This window comes from Spermophilus citellus, assembly GCF_964194105.1.
Source record: "Spermophilus citellus genome assembly, chromosome: 1".
Lineage (NCBI taxonomy): Eukaryota > Metazoa > Chordata > Mammalia > Rodentia > Sciuridae > Spermophilus > Spermophilus citellus.
Window position 1 is genome coordinate 272,016,019 of NC_138182.1, and position 21,280 is coordinate 272,037,298.

General features: G+C 33.9%; 1 protein-coding gene across 3 annotated transcripts in view; it reads right to left on the reverse strand.

Moving 5' to 3' along the window:
- The window catches only part of TTC33 (tetratricopeptide repeat domain 33), a 64,211-nt gene that overhangs the window by 6,427 nt on the left and 36,504 nt on the right, over nt 1–21,280 (reverse strand). For all 3 annotated transcript variants that reach the window (XM_081279669.1, XM_081279668.1, XM_081279670.1), the window contains exons 3-4: nt 9,730–9,811; nt 8,255–8,386 (exon numbers count right to left, since the gene is read on the reverse strand). In XM_081279669.1, coding sequence (XP_081135795.1) covers nt 8,255–8,386; nt 9,730–9,811 — 214 coding nt within the window. The remainder of the gene's footprint in view (nt 1–8,254; nt 8,387–9,729; nt 9,812–21,280) is intronic.

The window sequence follows — 21,280 nt, forward strand, 5'->3', positions numbered from 1 at the left end:
ATAGACCACCAAATATACAAAGGGGAATTTCCTGGGCTAACCCACAATCACAAAGATATCAGAAATATAGACTATTAGAGCCAAGAGCTTAGATCTTGGTAATGCTAACATTTACTGAGTGGTTGCTATGTTCTAGGCACTATTCTGGTTTATTTCACTTAGCATATTGTTTTCAAAGTCCATACATGATGTACCATGTGTCAGTCAATATTTCATTTATTGTTACCACTGCATAATGGTTCAGTAAATAGATATATCACATTTTGCTGATTAAAAAAAATTAAGAAATAAGCAACAGATGTTAAGAAATAGAAAATATTAAAAAGTACCAAACAAGAATCATTGATTCTAAAATAACTAGAAATAACATTGAAAAAATAACCAGAGGGGTTCAACATCAGACTAGAACAAGCAGAAGAAAGGACCAGTGAACTCAAAGATCAGTCACTATAATTATGAAGTCAGAGAAATGAAAGAGGGTGGGAGAAGGGGGGGAAGAGAGGGAAAAAGAAACATGTGAGGAAAGCTTAAGGGATCTATGAGACACCATCAAGTGGACTAATATGTACATTCTAGGAGTCCAAGAAGGAGTAGTCAGAACAGAGGAAAGACTATAAAACTTAGTCAAAGAACAGTGACTGAAAATTTTTCAAATCTGGAAAAGGAGATTAAACATTCAGACCTGAGGAACCCCAAGGGATCCTTGAATATTGTTAAACAGAAAGAAATCCACAAAAGACATAATCACACTGCCAATAATCAAAAACAAAAGAGAAACCTTTGAAAGCAGCAAGAGGAAAACAACTGGATACACACACACACACACACACAACACACACACACACACAACACACACACACACACACACACACACACACACACACACACGTAACTCCAATAAGACTATCAGAATATTTCTTAACAGAAAACTTTCAGGCCAGAAGGTGGTAAAGTGTTGAACAAAAAAACAAAAAGCAAGGGGAAAAAAGCCAACCAAGAATACTATATCTGGAAAAACTGCCCTTTGAAAACAGAGAGATAAAATCTTTCTGAAGCAAACAAAAGCAAAGGGAGTTCATCACCACTAGTCTACCTTATGTGAAATGCTACAGGAAGTTCAAGTTAAAATGAAACACAATAGCTTAAGAAAGTATAAAATTTGCTGGTAAATGTGAATACATAAATATATACAGAATATTATAATACTGTAATAATGGGAGGCAAGCCACTGAATTCTATTATAAAAGTGAAAAGATAAAAGTATTAAAATTGCATAATATAAATAGATTGATTTGTACAACAACACAAACCATGGAAGGAAATGATGCTGTTAATTTTTTATGTGACTAAACTTAAAAAACTGTAAGATAAAGTTATAAGATATTTTATATGTGCCTCATGACAATTAAGAAGAAAATACTTGCATAAATTAGTAAAAAGAAAAAGGAATCAGCCAGGTGGTGGCACACGCCTATAATCCCAGCAGCTTGAGAGGCTGAGATAGGGGTATGGCGAGTTCAAAGACAGCCTCAGCAAAAAGTGAGGTACTAAGCAACCCAGTGAGACCCTGTCTCTAAATAAAATATAAATCAGGGCTGGGGATGTGGCTCAGTGGTAGAGTGCCCCTGAGTTCAATCCCCAGTACCCAACCCCCCAAAAAAGAAAAGGGAATCAAAGCATAGCAACACAAAAAACATCAAAATACAAAGAAAGTAACAAGAGAGGAAAGACAGAAAACAGAACTATACAACAAATAGAAAATAATTTTTAAAAGAATCAACAATTCTTTAAAGAAGAATTATGCCAATTATTCTCAAGTTATAACAAAAATTGAGCAAGAATAAACATTTGTAAACTCCTTTTATGGTAACTGTAAATCCTTCCCTATCAATTAGTTATTAGAGCAGCAAAAGTAGTATGAACAGGGATGGTTATAAAAATAAATATACTGAGTAAAACAGAAAAAAAGCTTAAAACTTTTAGCTAGATTTGCTATGAAAAAAGACTCAAAAATGAAAAATTAAAGAGGAAATACTGAAACTGATGCCACAGAAATACAAAGGATCATAAGAAACTACTATGAATAATTACATGCCAACAACTGCATAACTTAGGAAAAATGAGTAAAATTCCTAAAAACATACAACTTACCAAGACTGAACTGTGAAGAAGTACCAAGTCTTAACATACCTATAACTAGTATAGAGACTGAATTGATAATTCTTTAAAGAAGAATTAATGCCAATTCTTCTCAAAGTTATGACAAAAACTGAGCAAGAGTGAATGCTGGCAAACTTGTTTTATGAGGCCTGCCTTACCATAATAGCAAAGGCAAACAGAGACAACCTAAGAAAACTACAGACCAATATACCTCATAAAAATAAGATGCAAAAATCCTCAACAAAACACTAGCAAATCAAATTCCAGAGTAGCACTCTCATTTCTCTGCAGCATTACTTCTAATAGCCCATATGGAAGCAACCTAACTGCCTGTCAACAGATGAATGGATAAGAAAATTTGGTGTATATACAGGTCATTGCTCAGCCTTACAAAAGGCTGCAGTAAACTCTGCAATATAAAACCACATGGATGGAACCTTGACGACATCATTCTAAGCAAAACAAGTTAGTTATAAAAGGACAAATATTGTATAATTCCATTTGAATGAGATCTAAAACAGTCAAATTAACAGAATCAACAAACAGAATGGTTATTGGTGACAGCTAAAGAGATAAATTGTAAACACCTTCTGTAGAAGATCATACCAATAGTTAACAATTCTGTATTATAGACTTAAAATTTTGATGAGGATAGATCTTATGATATCACTTAAGCACACCAAAAATTAATAAAACTCTTAAATTTTATTTTTTGAAGCAAAATTCCTTCTTGATTTCTCAATTCTTACCTTAAGTGTCCCAATATAACACTTATAAAAGGCTGTAATTCAAATTTGACTCTGCTATTTAATATCAGAAAATATAATGCAGCCAAACTCAAAATCAACAGTAATTAATTTAACTAAAAATGCACAAGTAAAAATTTTTCCCCCCAGTGGCTATTCACTTTATTCAACTATTTTGACCAAATCAGTAGAGACAATTCCTTCATTTTTTTCATTAAGAATCTTCTCTCTCTCTCCCTCTCTCCCTCTCCCCTTCCCTCCCTCCCTCCCTCCCTCCCTCCTCTCTCTCTCTCTCTCTCTCTCTCTCTCTCTCTCTCTCTCTCTCTCTCTCTCTCTCGCGCGCGAGCACAAGTAAAATTTTTAAACACTTCAATATCTTCCTTTTGGAAATTATCACATACAACCCCATTATAATGATAATTACAACAGGGGAACTAGAAACTTTCACTAGAAGTTTGCTTACACAAAATATTAAAACCATTAGTAAAATAAAACTTAGAAAATAGAGAAAACATTAGTAAATAAAATGAATACACATCACATATTGGCATGAAGAAAATCAAAAGCTAAAAATGAGTTATGCAGAGACTGAAAATGGAGACCTCAAAACTAGTTCCGGCACTGAAGGCTAAGGACCATGAGAAGCTAATCCAATCATTATTCTCAGCACTGGTACCTCCTGGTATTTCTTCCTTTTCCTAATCTACTTTCCTTTCCAACTTCTTCTCCAGGATAAATAATCTTACATATTCCTTTCTCCACAACTCCATTCCTTCACACAGAATGATTCTCTTCAGCTTTCTCATTAATTCATCCTTCCTTTTCATAAACTAGGACTATAATGAAGTCCAATTCTACCTTCTCTCTCTCTCTCTCTCTCTCTCCCCACCCCCATATCATTGCCTCTCACTCTCTATATTTCCTAAGTATTTTCCAGTCTAGACACCCAACTCTCATAAAACCTAAATAATTATTCATGGAGATATGTCCAACTCTTGACATTTAATCTTAAGTAACTTTTAATTTTTATTCATGTGTTTTCTTATGTTTTTGTCCTTAAAGGTAATACAGCAGTAAGGACTGTCAGATGTTAGGAATTTCAGATTGCTTTCAAAAATATTTTTCATAAAGTCCCTTCCTTATGACAGTCTGAATAAAATCATTTATCATTTAACCATTCCAGACTTTTAAAAGAACAGCTTAAATCTATATAAAAATCACAAATTGAGATTTTTCCAAGTTAGAGCCCTAAACAATTACATTTAAATGGGGAAGGGAGATAACACTTTCAATTTCTCCAAAACCTCACGACAGGATCTATTTATAGGGGGGAAAAAAGCAAAACAGGTGAACATATGGTACTCTTATTCAAAAAACTTCAAACATTAAATAACTTCATTTTTATTAGCTTTTTTCTTACTGAACTACATTTTCCCTATAAAAAACAATTATTGCTAAGCACTATGTTCTAGAGATTTTTTTTTCCATTACCAAAAACAATAAGTGAAATAGACAATGATTTTTAAGTTTTTAATAAAAAGGATATAAAAAAATAGCATTTTATGATAGGTCCCCTGACCTCCACTGCTCTATTAGAAAAAAAAAAAAAAAAAACCTAAATTTCTTTTGTGCCAACTCTGGAATGATTTAAGTCTTCAGGTAAAAAAAAAAAAGAGAGAGAGAGAGAGAAATGATAATGCTAAATGACAAGAAAAGAAAATGATACTTTGTTAAACTGTTTTTCATCAACATTGGATGTCCTTTGAGATTATCACTTTCGAGTTACTTTTGTCTAATTATTTTCTCATTAAAATTCCTTATTATTTCTGAGAATTTGACAAACACTTTTCTGTGAATAAAAAAAAATAATAATATCCTTATAAGAGTACCAGAAAAATCTAAGTCATCCACAGTTTATTAAAATCATTGTTAGTAACATTAAATTCAGGATTTATCAATGAGCCCATACTTTAAAGCTTTTAAGATTTGTTTTATTTTTAACTGTAAAAGACTAATGAACCATAAAAAGTCATTAATTCAGTTAATGATAAATGAGTTATTTGTCATTATTATATTTGCAAACACTTCTACAGATATTACACTGTTGAAAAATAAAAAGAAGATAGTTTTCACAGCCAATTCTTACCTAGTTATTTTTATTAGCCTTTGCTACCAACAAGGTACAGTTCAGACATGTTAAGAGATGCACTTAGGGAGACCAGTAGAATAGAAGAAGTGGATGGGGTGGTGGGGAGGGAGGGGAGGAAAAGCAGAAGTACTGAGGAATGAAACTGATCAAATTATACTGTTTTAAGAACTTACCTCAACATTGTAAAAGCTATCTACGCTAAGCCTCAGGCCAGCTTCATTCTAAACGGAGAAAAATTGAAGGCATTCCCTCTAAAATCTGGAACAAGACAGAGATGCCCTCTCTCACCACTTCTATTCAACACAGTTCTGGAAGCACTAGCCAGAGCAATTAGACAGATGAAAGAAATTAAAGGTATAACTATAGGAAAAGAAGAACTTAAACTAGCACTTTTTGCTGATGATATGATCCTATACCTTGCAGACCCAAAAGGTTTTACCAAGAAACTTCTAGAACTAGTAAATGAATTCAGCAAAGTGGCACGATATAAAATCAATACCCATAAATCAAAGGCATTCCTGTATATCAGTGACAAATCCACTGAAATGAAAATGAGGAAAACTACCCCATTCACAATATCCTCAAAAAAAAAAAAATACTTGGGAATCAACTTAACAAAAGAGGTGAAAGATCTATACAATGAAAACTACAGAACCATAGAGAGAAATAGAAGAAGACCTTAGAAGATGGAAAGATATACCTTGCTCATGAATAGGCAGAATTAATATTATTAAAATGGCCATATTACCAAAAGCACTCTACAGATTCAATGTGATTCCAATCAAAATCCCAAAGGCATTCCTCGCAGAAATAGAAAAAGCAATTATGAAATTCATCAGGAAAAATAAGAGACCCAGAATAGCTAAAGCAATTCTAAGCAGGAAGAGTGAAACAGGTGGTATCGCTATATCAGATCTTAAACTATACTACAGAGCAATAGCAACAAAAACAGCATGGTACTGGCACCAAAACAGGCTGGTAGACCAATGGTATGGAATAGAGGACATAGAGACCAACCCACAAAATTACAACTACCTTATATTAGACAAAGGTGCTAAAACCATGCAATGGAGAAAGGATAGCATCTTCAACAAATGGGGCTGGGAAAACTGGAAATCCATATGCAACAAAATGAAATTGAATCCCTTTCTCTCACCATGCACAAAAGTTAACTCAAAATGGATCAAGGATCTTGGAAATCAAACCAGAGACTCTGCGTCTAATAGAAGAAAAAGTTGGCCCTAATCTCCATCATGTGGGGTCAGGCCCCAAATTCCTTAATAAGACACCTATAGTACAAGAGTTAAAACCAAGAATCAACAAATGGGACGAATTCAAACTAAAAAGTTTTTCTCAGCAAGAGAAATAATATGTGAGGTGAATAGGGAACCTACATCCTGGGAACAAATTTTTACCCCTCACACATCAGATAGAGCTCTAATCTCTAGGGTATACAAAGAACTCAAAAAGTTAAACAACAAAAAAACACATAACCCAATCAACAAATGGGCTAAGAACCTGAACAGACACTTCCCAGAAGAGGATATACAATCAATCAACAAATACACGAAAAAATGCTCACCATCTCTAGCAATCAGAGAAATGCAAATTAAAACTACTCTAAGATACCATCTCACTCCATTAATAATGACAGCCATTATGAAGTCAAACAACAAGTGCTGGCGAGGATGCGGGGGGGAAAAAGGTACACTCATACATTGTAGTGGGACTGCAAATTGGTGCAGCCAATTTGGAAAGCAGTATAATTCACAATAGCTAGAATGTGGAACCAACCTAGATGCCCTTCAATGGATGAATGAATAAAAAAAATGTGGCATATATACACAATGGAATATTACTCAGCACTAAAAAATAACAAGATCATGGCATTTGCAGGCAAATGGATGGCATTAGAGCAGATTATGCTAAGTTAGCCAATCCCTAAAAAACAAATGCCGAATGTCTTCTCTGATATAAGGGGGGTGACTCAAAATGGGGTAGGGAGGAAGAGCATGAGAAGAAGATTATCACTAAATAGGGAAGAGAAGTGGGAGGGAAAGGGAGGGAGAAGGGGAATTGCACAGAAGATGGAAGGAGAACCTCATTGTTATACAGAATACATGTATGACAATGTGAGGAAAAAGAAAAAAAAAGAAGTGTGTCACATTAGATTGGGTAAAGAGAAGTGATGGGAGGGGAGGGGAGGGGAAGTGGGGAAAGGAAGGACAGCAGAATAAAATAGACATTATTATGTATATATGTGACTGCATGACCAATGTGATTCTGCAACCTGTACACTCAGAAAAATGAGAAATTATACCCCATTTGATTCAAATATATGTCAAGATCTTTGTACTGTCATGTGTAACTAATTAAAACAAATTTAAAAAAATAAAATAAATAAAAATATTGAACAATGAATAAATCATAAATAAATTGCTTAAAAAACTGCAGTCTGAAAACCTCTTTTTTTTGATAGTTTTTTTCAATTATTCACATTTAATATTATTATTGATTTGGTTGTATTTGCATTTGTCATTAAATTTTTGATTTCTAAAAAAATTATACTGTTTTATTGTGTGTACATATAATATAATTATACAATTATGTATAATTATAATGTGCCAATAAAGGAAAAAAAGAGATGCACTTAGTACCATTGATAGTAAATTTCACATAATGACTATTTTATTTTCATAAGTTTCTACCCTTCCCCACTTTCCCCTAAGTCCAGCAACTTTTCAGTTTAAATATTTAGCATCATTTATCTCCCATATTCTGTCTTCTTTTCCCTACAAAATCTATTAGTGGCTTCATCTCCATGATAACACTGTTATCACTTTATAATGCAGTAAACCTAATGATCCAAAGAACAAAGCCAGAAGTTGCTTATTGTCTGTTTAAATATGGTTAACCAAATGCTAATGTTTTAAGTTAAATTTTTATTTTTTAATTTTCATGATACCAAATAGCTGAAAAATACTCTTATCCTGATATAATTGGTGCTAATAATCATAAAAGATGTTCAGTAATAGCTTTGATCTATGTTTATAAAATAATGCTTTTAAGGAGGTGATTTTGTATTTATTTTTTATACAGACTTGAGAAATGACTGACTACTTGCCTTCAGGTTTGGTTGATCAAAAATATGTCAAAATAAACTTTAAAATTCAGAATTATAACGATCTGACATCCTTACCAGGACTATCTCTCCTAATCCAAGCTGAGCACGCCCCAAAGTTTGCCAAGACTCCCATGAATGTGGGTTTCGTTGTACAGCCATTTCTGCAGCATGTACTGCTGGGAACATTTCATGAAGAGACATCAGAACCTATCAGCCAAAAGGAAGAAGAAGAGAAAAACTGAGTAATATATATATATAAACTAATAAACTACTGATTAATAAACGAAGATTTTCATTTCTTGAGTATATTTTAATCTGGTAAACGTAGCATTTCAGTGGTTTTTAATCCCTCCTTTGCTATGCGAGATCAGAAATTTAGTCTTTTATCTCCTAAAACAACAAGAAAATAAAACTCTCCCTTTCCAGCTACTGAATTCTATGTCTACCTGGTCAAAACCAAGTGGTCCTATTCTGGACATGGTAATTCAGATCTATTTGAACTCCCATTTCCACTTTTATTTATTCCATTTACAATGTGTTTGTTAAGAAAACTCCAAACTTTGCTGTTCAAGGAGGTAAATTAATTTGTTCAACCAGCCATCCTGTCCCTAGTGAACATCTCCCTCATGTGAAAATTATTTTGACACTCCACAGACATCCTCATAACTGGGCTTTTCAAACCATAAAAACCAGAAAAATCAGGGAGTTTAAGTCTTCTCCACTTTTAGTCTATGAGAAAGGGTTGGGTTTTATCTATAATTGTTGGGGGCATTAACATTTTAGAACATTTTTTATGACAGCATCATTATCAGGCTCTAAATTAAAGTTTTCATACAGTTTGCCCTAAATTATGCCTTATTATATAAATATTTTAAGATTGAGAAATGAAGGTCCTCATAGCACTTGCTTCAGTGGACATAATTTATTCAAGTTTTTCTGGATAAACTAAAATCAAATTAATAAAGCATGTATTTCATGTTTGACGTCATTATCTGAAAAACATTTATTAGGCACCCAGATCAAGGATGAACTCTACCAAAAATGTGGTTAATGTTCTGAGACTTTTGAAGTTGCTTGGATAGCCTAATTTGAGTGCTCAGAGGTTTTCTTTATACACTTTCCTACAAAATACTTAAAAATGTATTTTTAAAGACAAATGTAACTTTTAAACTATTAATAAGGTGCATCTAATCTAACCAATGCTAGGGCCTCAGCTATTTTTAGAGAAATTTCATGCAGAACCCAATTCATCCTAATTTTGAAGAAAAATAAGCTATAGGTGTTCCACTACAATGTAACTTTTTAAAAGATATAATTGATTAGATATAAGTATATGGATATCTTACAATTAGGTTAAATAACAGTTACATTCATTGTTAAGGCAAATAAATTTCTAATTTTATTTATATGGCAGAGCCATAAATACTATGATAAAATTTTAAATAAATTATATTTGTAAAAGAAAAATGGGAGGAAACACTATTTTGGTTCATCACTGCTCACCAAACAGCATAATTTCACAATCAAAGTGAAATTTTGCAAATTATTACCTGTGATTTCATCTCATAGAGGGTAGCATCATTTGGGGTTAATTGTAGTGCTTCATCCCACTTCTGAATTGCCTCCCGATATCTGTAGTTATTAAAGTTACATTAATATCACATTTTCAATGTCTTTAAGAGTAGAGGAACAAATTTTAAAAATTAGATATTAGGAAATAGTTAATTGCTTATTAAGAAATATCTCTGCTTTGGAACTGATAATGTTACAAAATCCAGAAAAAATAAAGAGATGAGAGGAAAGGACAGCAAAGAGAAAAAGTAAGACACAAAAGAGATCTTAAAAATTTTTCTCCAAGATTTTTATTTTCTGGGTTGAGAAATCACCACCAGATTCATTCCCTCCCCCCCCCCATAAACTCATAGTTGGCATGTGTTTACATTCCTTTTAGATGCATATAAATTTTCTGATAAATTTATAATCCAGTTGCAACTGGGTCCTGCTATAGAAATCTAGCAGAGACAGAGATGATGATTTAAGAATCTGCCAGGTAATTTTGTAAAAAATTCTTCAGTTTTAAGTTTCTTTGTCTATAGGAAAGAACAAAGGGAAGAAACTATATCTGTTTTTGCTCATCACAGAAAGCTTATAAGAAATGGGTGAAATGAACTAAAACAATATGGAGATGACCTCCACTACCACATTTTCACTGATGTTTTCCTAATGGGTCTCTTGTGCTCTAAGGCTATTTTGTCCATTAACATCTCTACCTGGACCCAATAGCTCAAACCCAGTATAACCAAATCTGACCTCAGCCTACTCCATGCCAAATCTGCAGAAACACAAAAGCACTTCTCTTTTTAAAAAATAAAGCTTCTACAAAGTTCCAGATTTTGAACCACTGATATATTAGGTACAAAATTATGTCATAGTGTATCTGTCACATCTATCTTATTAACTTTTATCAAGTACTATCTTCTCTTGAATCACTTCTTGGTTTTTTCCCCCAAAGTTTTCATTTCCTGTGTATGTGTTCCTGTGCATAATTTTGTACCTAATATAATCAGCAACAGACTGAACATAATCATAGCAATCCCATAAGATTACAATGAAGCTGAAAAGTACCAATCACCTAGTAACTCAGTAGCTGTCCTAATGTCATAGTGTAGTGTATTGCTCACATTTGTGGTGATATTGGTATAAGCAAACCTACTGCACTTCCAGTCATATGAAAGTATAGCAGATAAAATTACATATAGTATATAATACTTAACAAAAAAAAATGTCACTGGTTTACATATTCACTGTGCCATACTTTTTATTGTTATTTTAGAGTGTACCCCTTATACTTATATAAGTTTACTGTAAAAGAATGTGCAGCATTATACCAGAAGCAACTTCATACACCTTGTTCTTACTGAGAGTCTTGAGACCATGTCAAGTTATTGACCTATATTATCCAGCTTTGTGTAAAGTGTACACTTACCATGTTCCCACAATAAAATGCCTAATGAGATGTCTCAAAGTATGTACACAATGTTAAGCATTGCATAACTGTATATGAAGATTCAAACCAAACACAACAAAATGTCAGCTAGTCTACACAGATCATTATCCAAGCAAGGTACACAGAACTAAAGAAATAAAAGAAGAACCTGAGGGAAAATAGAACGTTAAAGTCCATTAAAAATATACATTTTCACCTGAGTGAAAACACTTTCACTGAGTTCCTTTATTAGGATATAATACAAATAGGCAATACCATTTCCAAGGTCTTATACCATCTTGACAAAGCACAAATCAGATCTCTAAGAGCTTCACTAACTTAATTTTTTTTCCTCTATGAAAGATTCTCCCATACCCAAGCATTTGTCTAGAGCCAGGTTTCCCAAGTGGGAAGTTATAGGAGACATGGAGTCTCACTAGCTGCTTTCTGTCAGTTCTTTCAATTTGCAAATTCCTCTGAAGTGCTACTTCCATTGCTCTGCTTTCCATGTACTTGAACACTTCTGCAACATGTCAGAATATGTTCATTATGCTGCCCTATACAGGTCTCAGTGGATGACATACAATTCTCCATATGAACCCTGTTATTAGGTGGTGGTAGACATGAGTTGGTTAAAATACTATGTCTTATGTAAGCTCCTGGTTACCCTGAGTGGGAATTTGAGGCTCACAGTTATCTTTAGATAATTTACATATTGCTGTTAGCTTATAACCTGCCCCATGCATTTCAGAATATGAAGTTACCATTTAAGATTTCTGTTCAGGTGTCATTAAAATTTAAGATACCACAAAATTCTTTATGAATTCCAATTCCTCCATTAAAATGCTATAAACTAAATGGAATTCATTGATTAGCTACTTTTCTATAGTCATCACCTATCAGATCATGTTGCTTGGATTCTAGAGGCCAATTCTAATATCTTTTCCTTTCCTGTTCCCCTCAGATAATGTGGTAAATGGTACTTGTGAAAAAGACGGATAGTAGAAAAAAGATGCAAGGACCTCACCTGAGTACACAAATTAGAAGATGAAAAAGGAACTTACAGAGAAGGAATGAGAAAGTCATTCTGAACTCTCCTGGTGGACTCCTTGAAAGAGTAAAATCCACAGCATGCAGGTAGGAGAGAAAGGGAAAGAGGAGGAAGGCAGGGTTTGCAGAGATTCCAGTGGACTTTACTTCCTTCTCTGAACTACACATTTGTATCTTAATTAAGGCAGCCTAAAACTACAAATCGATGTCAACAATTAAAACACACTGTCAACCAATATTGTTCATTCAATGTTTTTTTTTAATACAAAATGTCTTTAAATGAGCTCTTCCTTGTATTCTATAACTGAGTAAATGATAATTGTTTTTATATTAAAAACTGTTTTCTGGGTATCAAATAAAGAAGAATCAGATAATAGAGAAAACACATCCATACACATACAAGACACTATAATTTCACCACACAAAAATTACAACCATAGTTAATATAACTTAACATAGCTAATATTTTATTGTATATTCTACCAGGGTTTTTTCAAAGTATACTGTACAACTCACACACACGCATTAAACATTTTCTCCATGTCTTTATATCACTAAAGGTTTCTGTCTATAGCATAATGCTTAAAGGGTGAATATCTATTAAAACAGCAAAACTTACTCAATAGATTCTCTGTTGTCAGACATTAAAAATTGTCCTTTGGAAGAAAAGATTAACATTAAACAGAGACATGAGATGGGAGGGAAAGGGAGAGAAAAGGGAAATTGCATGGAAATGAAGGGAGACCCTCATTGCTATACAAAATTACATATAAGAGGTTGTGAGGGGAATGGGAAAATAAACAAGGAGAGAAATGAATTACAGTAGATGGGGTAGAGAGAGAAGATGGGAGGGGAGGGGAGGGGGGATAGGAAAGGTAGCAGAATACAACAATTACTAATAGGGCATTATGTAAAATTGTGGATGTGTAACCGACGTGATTCTGCAATCTGCATTTGGGGTAAAATTGGGGGTTCATAACCCACTTCAATCTAATGTATGAAATATGATATGTCAAGAGCTTTGTAATGTTGTGAACAACCAATAAAAAAAAACTGTCCTTTAACCACAATAATTCCCTTTTGGAAAGAATTAGACAATGAATAAATCATTCAAGAAAATAAACTATATTTGGGGGCCAAATATAATCTGCATCTTATTTATATCTGATATAAAACTGATGAAGATGCGATCACCTCAGAGGGAAGGTTATATAACTCAATATATAAATTTTACTGATTTCTGATAATTAAGAACACAGCTAATGAAAAAGAAATACACATTATATTTACTCATCTATCTTATTCCTCTTCAGATATTCTATTAATATGCTCTGCCAGCCTTACAAAGAATACAGTTCAGTTTCCAGTTGGCTTGGTTATTAGAATTAGTTATCTCTAAAATTTAAATATCATTAATACCCTTTAAATATAACTTCATATCTCAAATATGAATCATATTAAGGCTGCTCAATTCTCCAGGAACTAGCCTACATGTTTAACAAACAACATTAGGATTTAATATTTTTTATTAGTTTTGCAGATAAGGAATAACCCCTTATTGATAAATAAAATATTAGACTCTCATGTCCTTTATCTTCAATTTAGTCTTCAAAACACACATATACACATACTCTTAAAATCTCTATTTAAAATGAATAATTATTTTTAACTTACAAACTATGGAAACAATAAGAAAACATGTAAATGAACACTAATTATTTTCAGAACCTTTGTGAAGAAACGTTAGAACTTTTTCTTTCAAAAACTTGGAAATATGATCAGCCAACTTCTGAATAATACAAATAAGTAAACATTTCCAAAAATTGTTATAAAATATTATAAAAACTTGGCCTTAAGTGTGGTCTACCTTATGTTTTAGGTCTACTATCTGAAAATTCTTGGAATAGACTCTCCTATATATGTATATACTCCTCCCATTTGTTCTGGGTTGGGGGCTACTAACAGGTCTTCTTTCAGGCAAAGATTACATAACCACGTTAATGATAAGAAATGGGGGGGGACAGTGTAACAACAACCAGTTTTAAAAGGTTAAAGCTATTGATACTGAAATGGGTAAGCAGCCTAAGTTCCAATGCCATGTCCTCAAAAAGCTCCTCTCTTTATAGCAACAACTACAATCTAAAATGTGATTTATCTGCTTCTTTATTACCTATTTTTTCCATCTAAAATGCAGGTGGAGAAGGTGAGTTTTATGACTGCAAAAATCTATTTCATCTTATTCACTGCTTTGTCCTCAGATTGCCTGGCCCACTATGAGTATGCAATAAATATACAATAATTAATAAAAAGAAATTCTACATTCCCACCTCAAATTTTGCTGATAAGAAGGGAGCAGAGAAGATACAGAAAGTGGAGATGATCATCTTTTAAGTAGACCAAAGCCGCAGAATAGAAGTATGACACATGAGACAACACCTGGTTGTCAGCAACTGCCCAAACTGTTGAGAGCCACAGCCGAAGGGGCCCCAGCAAATTTCTAGCTGCCAGCTGATGATTGGCTCACAGCGGCCCCAGCAAACTTCTAGCTGCCAACTGATTGGCTCCTCTGAGGTGATGCTCATTGGGCTGTTTTCCCCGCCCTTTCAGACCACGGAGCTGCTCATTGGGGGACTTTTTATGGCTCCGCCCACGAGACCCAGCCAATCGGCCTCAAGAGCAGGAGGAGTGGGGGAGGTTGAGAGGCTTGTGGGAAGCCGGTGGTGGCAGTTGGGCTCTTGAGGGTTTTTCCTGAGGAGCTGTGTGGTGTGGTGTGTGTGTTCTAAAAATAAAGTTCGTTTCTTTTGACAAGTGGCTTCTGAATTGTGCCCAGCCAGACTGTGGCACCCAAACATATGTTCCTCTATCCAGGTCACTACTGACAGGGCTAAAGACAAACATCTAACCAAAGATTAGCCAATTCACTATCTAGCTGGCTATGTATAACTTCCACAACCTGACTTAACTGACATGAGCCAATCAGATTCCACTGTGTTGAATCTGAAAGTAGGAAACTAAAGAGTGAAGACTCAGCTGGACAGCTAAACAGAGAAAGTTAATTAGGTAGCAGAAGGGACTGTCTGAGGCTTGCCAAAGGAAGTCAGCCAACAGCAAAATCTTCCAATGATTCTTAGTTTTACTCAGAATAAAAACCACGATTCTTGCCAGGATGGTAGCACATGCCTATAATCTCAACCACAATTCTTGCCAAGTATGGTAGCACACACCTGTAATCTCGGCAACTTTGGGAGGTTGAGGAGAATTTTAAGCTCAAGGTCAGCCTGTGTAAATTAGCAAGGACCTAAGCATCTTAGCAAGACACTACTTCAAAGTAAAAAATAACAAGGGTTAAGGACATGGCTCAGTAGTTAACACCCCTGGGTTTAATTCCCAGCACCAAAAACAAAACAAAACATAATCAAAGTTCTTGTCATGACCTATAAGGGCTTACAAGATCTGGCTCCCTTTTCTTTCTCTAACTTCATCTTTGGACAGGCCCCTTTACTCCCTTCTCTAGTGAGACTGGCTTCCTTGCTCTTTCTCTGATATATCATGCATACTTCTGCTCTAGAGTACTTCTATTCCCTCTGCCTAGAACACTCTTTCACTGGACAGCCTCATGATGAGTAGCCTAACTTCTTTATGTGATTCAAATGTCACTCTCTCAGAGAAGACTTTCTCAGCTACTTTATCTGAAACTTCCTCTTCAACATGTCCTAGTCCTTTCTGGCTTTTTGTTTTTTCCTCCTTAACACTTATTCTTATTTATAGTAATATACATTTATTTCTGTTGGTTATTATCCATCTCTCCCATTAAGATATAAATGAAGGGCTGGGGATGTGGCTCAAGCGGTAGTGCGCTCGCCTCGCATGCGTGCGGCCCGGGTTCGATCCTCAGCACCACATACAAACAAAGATGTTGTGTCCGCCGAGAACTAAAATAAATAAATAAATTCTCTCTCTCTCTCTAAAAAAAAGTAAAAAAAAAAAAAAAAAAAAGATAAATGAAAAGGATTTGTACATTTCGTTTGCTGAACACCTACAGCAGTGCATCACATGAACAAGTTGCTCTATAAATACTCATTAAGTGAATAAAAATTAAAAGAGCAGATGCACAAATAATTTGGGGGAAAAACAGAACATTGCTTTCATTCCTAAGAGTTCACAGCTCTACCTTCTTCAATACCAAGCTATTTCTAAAAATTTCATTATAATACACCCGCACTTATTCATATTTCTGTTATAAATGTGATTTTCTTCTTTGTAATACTAAGAGTCTTGATTAGAAAAGACATGTTAGATATGAGATATGAGATGAGAACCAAAAAAATTTAAAATCCATAATTTCTCTAGTTGTCTCATACGTTCATTCCTAACACAAGTATTCTTACTTGTGTTACAAGGAAACTCATCTGGGTTTTCCTTTCATCCCAACACTTGTCTGTCTAACCAAGATACTGTTATAGATGAGTCAGTTCAATAATTAAATAAATTCAGCAGCGTAATCAAATCCTAATCACCTTGTCTTTCTACCAAATGTATTACCTCTATAACTTCTGATCACACCAACTTTCAGACTTCTTTGCTCCTACAGGGATTTGAATACTGTTCAAAAAAAAGAAAATCACCACAGTAAACTGACATTGCCACATTCATTTATCAGTCAAATATTTATTCAACAACCACTTGTGCTACTGACTGGACATACAGCAGTGAAAAGGGAACAAGATTTCTACCTCCATACAACTATATTCTATATGAAAAACAGATATCAACAAACAATCGCATGCATTTTTATTTATTTGTTTGTTTGTTTGTTTGTTTATTTATTTATTGGATCGAACCCAGAGCTAGGCAAGCACTTTCCCACTGAACCACACCCCCAGCCCATCAAACAAGCAATCAAATATGATGCCTGCTAGAAAATAAACAGAATAATGAGTGTTTTAGTCATCTTTTTTTTTTTCCTCCTGACTGACTGTCTATGGTCTGAAACTGAGAGCTCCCAAATAAATTTTTCCTCCAGGACCTGACAGGAACAATTTTAAGGAGGAAAAATTTATTTGGGGGCTCTCAGTTTCAGACCAGAGACAGTCAGATCCATCCTGTAGGGCTCAAAATAAGCAGAACTCCATGGCAAAAGAGTGTGGAGGAGGAGAGTGGCTCACAAGGTGAATCAGGAAGCAGAGAATTTGCTCAGCAAATACATACCCTAAAGACATGCTCCTAACGATCATCTCCAACAGCCACATCCTACCGCAGTTACCACTCAGCTAATCCCTGTCAGGGGATTAATTCAGTGGCAGGGTTAAGATTCTCATAACCCAATCATATCACCTCTAACCCTTCTTGCATTAACTCACTCAGAGATTTTGGGGGATAATTCACATCCAAACCCTAACAATGAGACAGAGAGTAACTGGGGATATCCATCTAAAATATACCTAGTAGTTAGAGAGAGACCCTCTGAAAAGGTGTTATTTGGGTGTGTCCTGAAGTGATAGGAATAATCTAACCAGTAAAAATTTGGGAAAAGAATATTTTAGGTAGAGAATGCAAGTACAGAGATGAGTACTCATAAATAAATTTGGCAAGTTCAAGGAAAAGAATGAAATGCAGTCTAGATGAAGTACAGTGAGCAATAGAGTAACAATGTGAAATGAATAAAATTTTAAACAAGAAGATGGAATATGGAGGGTCTTAGAATTTAACATAGCTTTCGAACTACATGTATTGCTTGTATTAATGAGTAATGATACTATGAAACTATTAAAAGTATATTTTAAAACAAAGAAAAGATGATTATTTTAATGCTGTTAATTTTTAAAATTAAGTTACTTAAGTTAAATTAATTTTTAAAATTAAGTTAAAGCTAAAAATTATGAAACACCTAAAAATAAGAATTATCAGTATAAGTTCAAGATTATATCTCATCTTTTAAAAATAACTTCTTAGCTCAGTCCACAAAAAATAACAAAAAGTGTAATAGAACAGTATTAATAAACACATCTACTGCACATATTATGGTCTCTAAGCACTATTTTCCAATAAAATAAATAAGGGATAGTCAGAAAAATAGCTGATTATAAGTCTGGGATGAAAAATGTTCCAAGATAAATCTGAGGTTCTTATTGTACAAGAAAGTTATTAAAAGCATATAGGAAATATCATACAGAAACAAATTTGAAGGGATTCTCACTGAACTAACATGGAATATTTTGAGCATCAAATAAATGTACAGACAATGATTAACATAATTCTAATGTTATACAATATATATATGTATTAAAACATCACATGGTACCCCATAAATGTTTAATTTTTATGTGTCAATTAAATTTTTTAAATAAAAACCATGACCACAATAGAATTAAACAAATTAAAACTATGAAAATTCATAATAATGTTTAAAATATATAAAATCTGTGTCCACCAATTGATGAACAGAAAATCAAAGATGGTATATTAATACAATGGAATACTATTTGGCAACAAAAAGAATGAAGTATTAATACATGCAAAACATGGATGTACGTACCATTAAAACATGCTAAATGAAAGAAAGCAGGAAAAAATCTCTTTATATATTATTCCATTTATATAATCCCATATACATAAGATGTACAGAACAGGAAAATCTGTAGAGATTTGTATAATATACAGAAATTCTGCAAGTAGATTAGTAGTCATGTAAGACTAAGAGGTGAGGGGAAATGGGCAAGCAGTTTCTTTGGGGGTTGACAGTCACACAACTCTTGTGAATGAACTAAAAACTACTGAATTGTACACTTTAAATTGGTAAGCTCTGTAACTGTCAATTGTAAATTGTAAACTGTAAATTGTACTACATATGAATTATATCTCAACAAAGCTGTTACCATACACATACATGCATACATATATACATACCCTCATATATATATATACACACATATAAAATTCATTGTTCACTACTGAAGCTTGCTAAGGCACCTATTCACAAAATTAATACATTGAAAATTCATAAAAAAAGAAATAAATCATGTATCTTGCTTTAGTCAGCTTTTTTACTGCTGTGACCAAAGACTTAACAAAGAACAAGTACAGAAGGAAAAGTTCATTAGGGACTTATAGTTTCAGAGGTTCAGTCCATGATCAGTTGGCTCCATAGCTCTGGGCCAACGGTGTTGCAGAACATCATGGTAGAAGCACATGGTGGAAAAGAGCAGTTCAGGACATAGCCACCAAGAAGCAAAGACAGCTCTGCTCACTAGGGACAAAAATATAAACCCCAAAGCATTCAGGATGCTACCTCCTCCAGCAACATCCTACCTGTCTATGGTTATCACACAGTTAATCCATATCAGTGGATTAACCCACTCATTAGGTTAAAGCTCTCATAATCTGATGATTTCACCTCTGAACCTTCTTGTACTGTCTTCACACATGAGCTTGTGGGGGATACCACGTATCTAAACCATAATGCATTTATTATGCACTTCCTCTGTGTTTTAGTGGAACCAAAGAACTCATAAGGGAAAGTTTTTCTGTATAGGGGAAAAAACGTCCAGCTAGTGTATGTAAGACTTTTTCATAAAAAGGGTAACCCTTTATGAAACAGTGCATTTAGGCAATAATTATCAGGGGCTACTAAAACCATAAAAAAAAAAAAGCTTGATCCTAAACATTATAATGAAGGATAAGGCGGATACTCAACCTGAACCTTGGACTGAACTTAACATCTCTAAAAGGGAACATCCAGATATTATATGTATCGTATGATATGATACAATTGAAAGTAAATACAAATATGAATATTTTTGCAAAAAACTTAAACCTGAATATAATCAAGCCTCTAGATCCACTGTGCAAAAAATACAAGAGATAGAGGGAAAAAATAAATGATCCCAAGTCAGGTGAGGATCAAGCAAAATTCAGAATGAGATATTACATAAAACAATTTGCCTTGTCACTTTTAAAAATTAATGACATGGGGAAAAATTCTAAAAGATGACAAAGTCAATCTATTGCTCTAGACCAGGGGTCTACAATTTTTTTTTCTATAAAAGACCCCACAGTAAACACTTTAGTCTTTGGAGGTCAGACAGCCTGTGTTCCAACCACTCAACTCTGATGCTATTGTGTGAAAGTAGCATAGACAGTACAAATAAATATGAATATACTCAAACAAAATTTTATTTATAAAAAAATAGTGGGCCAGATTTGGTCCCCCAGTCATCATTTCAGACCCTTGTTCTAAATTAAAAGAACACATAAAAATCATTAACTATGTTTAAGCCTTAACTGGATCTTGCTTAAAATATCAGCTACAGATCTTTCAAAGTTTCTTTCCTAACCCAACCCCACTTTTAAGTGAGATTTCTATGAGGTCTGTTAGGTGTACATCCAGTAGCTTATTGGCTTAAAATGTACTCTCCTTTGTTGTGGTCTTTTGGGGGCCAGCTGGGATAAAGAGAAACCAACAGTGCAACTGTTTTAATATTGAATATTGACAAGTGTCTTAGTGTCTTTTTGAAAGAAAAAACTAGTCCCTCCAAAAAAAAAAAAAAACAGCCAGCTACAAAAGACATAATTTTATGAGTGACTACAAAACTAAGTATAGAATAGATATTAGAATATTTTGAGAATTACTACTGTCTTGGTTTTTTTCTTTTTTATTGTTAATTGACTTATGTGTTATTGTTAACCATATTTTTTCTTATGGTTATATAGGAAAATGTCCTCACTAATAAAAAAAATTCATTGAAATTTCAGGAATAAACTGCTGGGCATGTTGGCGCATGCCTGTAATCCCAGCAGCTCAGAAAATTGAGGCAGGAAGATCACAAGTTCAAAGCCAGCCTCAGCAACTTAGCAAGACTCTGTCTCAAAATTAAAAAAAAAAAAAATTAAAATGGTCTAGTGATGTGGCTTAGTAGTTAAGCCCCTGGGTTCAAACCCTGGTACCAAAGTAAATAAATACATAATAAAATAAACTGTCTCTACTAAGAAAAAAAAAGAAATTTCAGGAATAAGCGTTCATGATGTTTGCAACTCACTATCAAATGATTCATAAAACCTACATACAT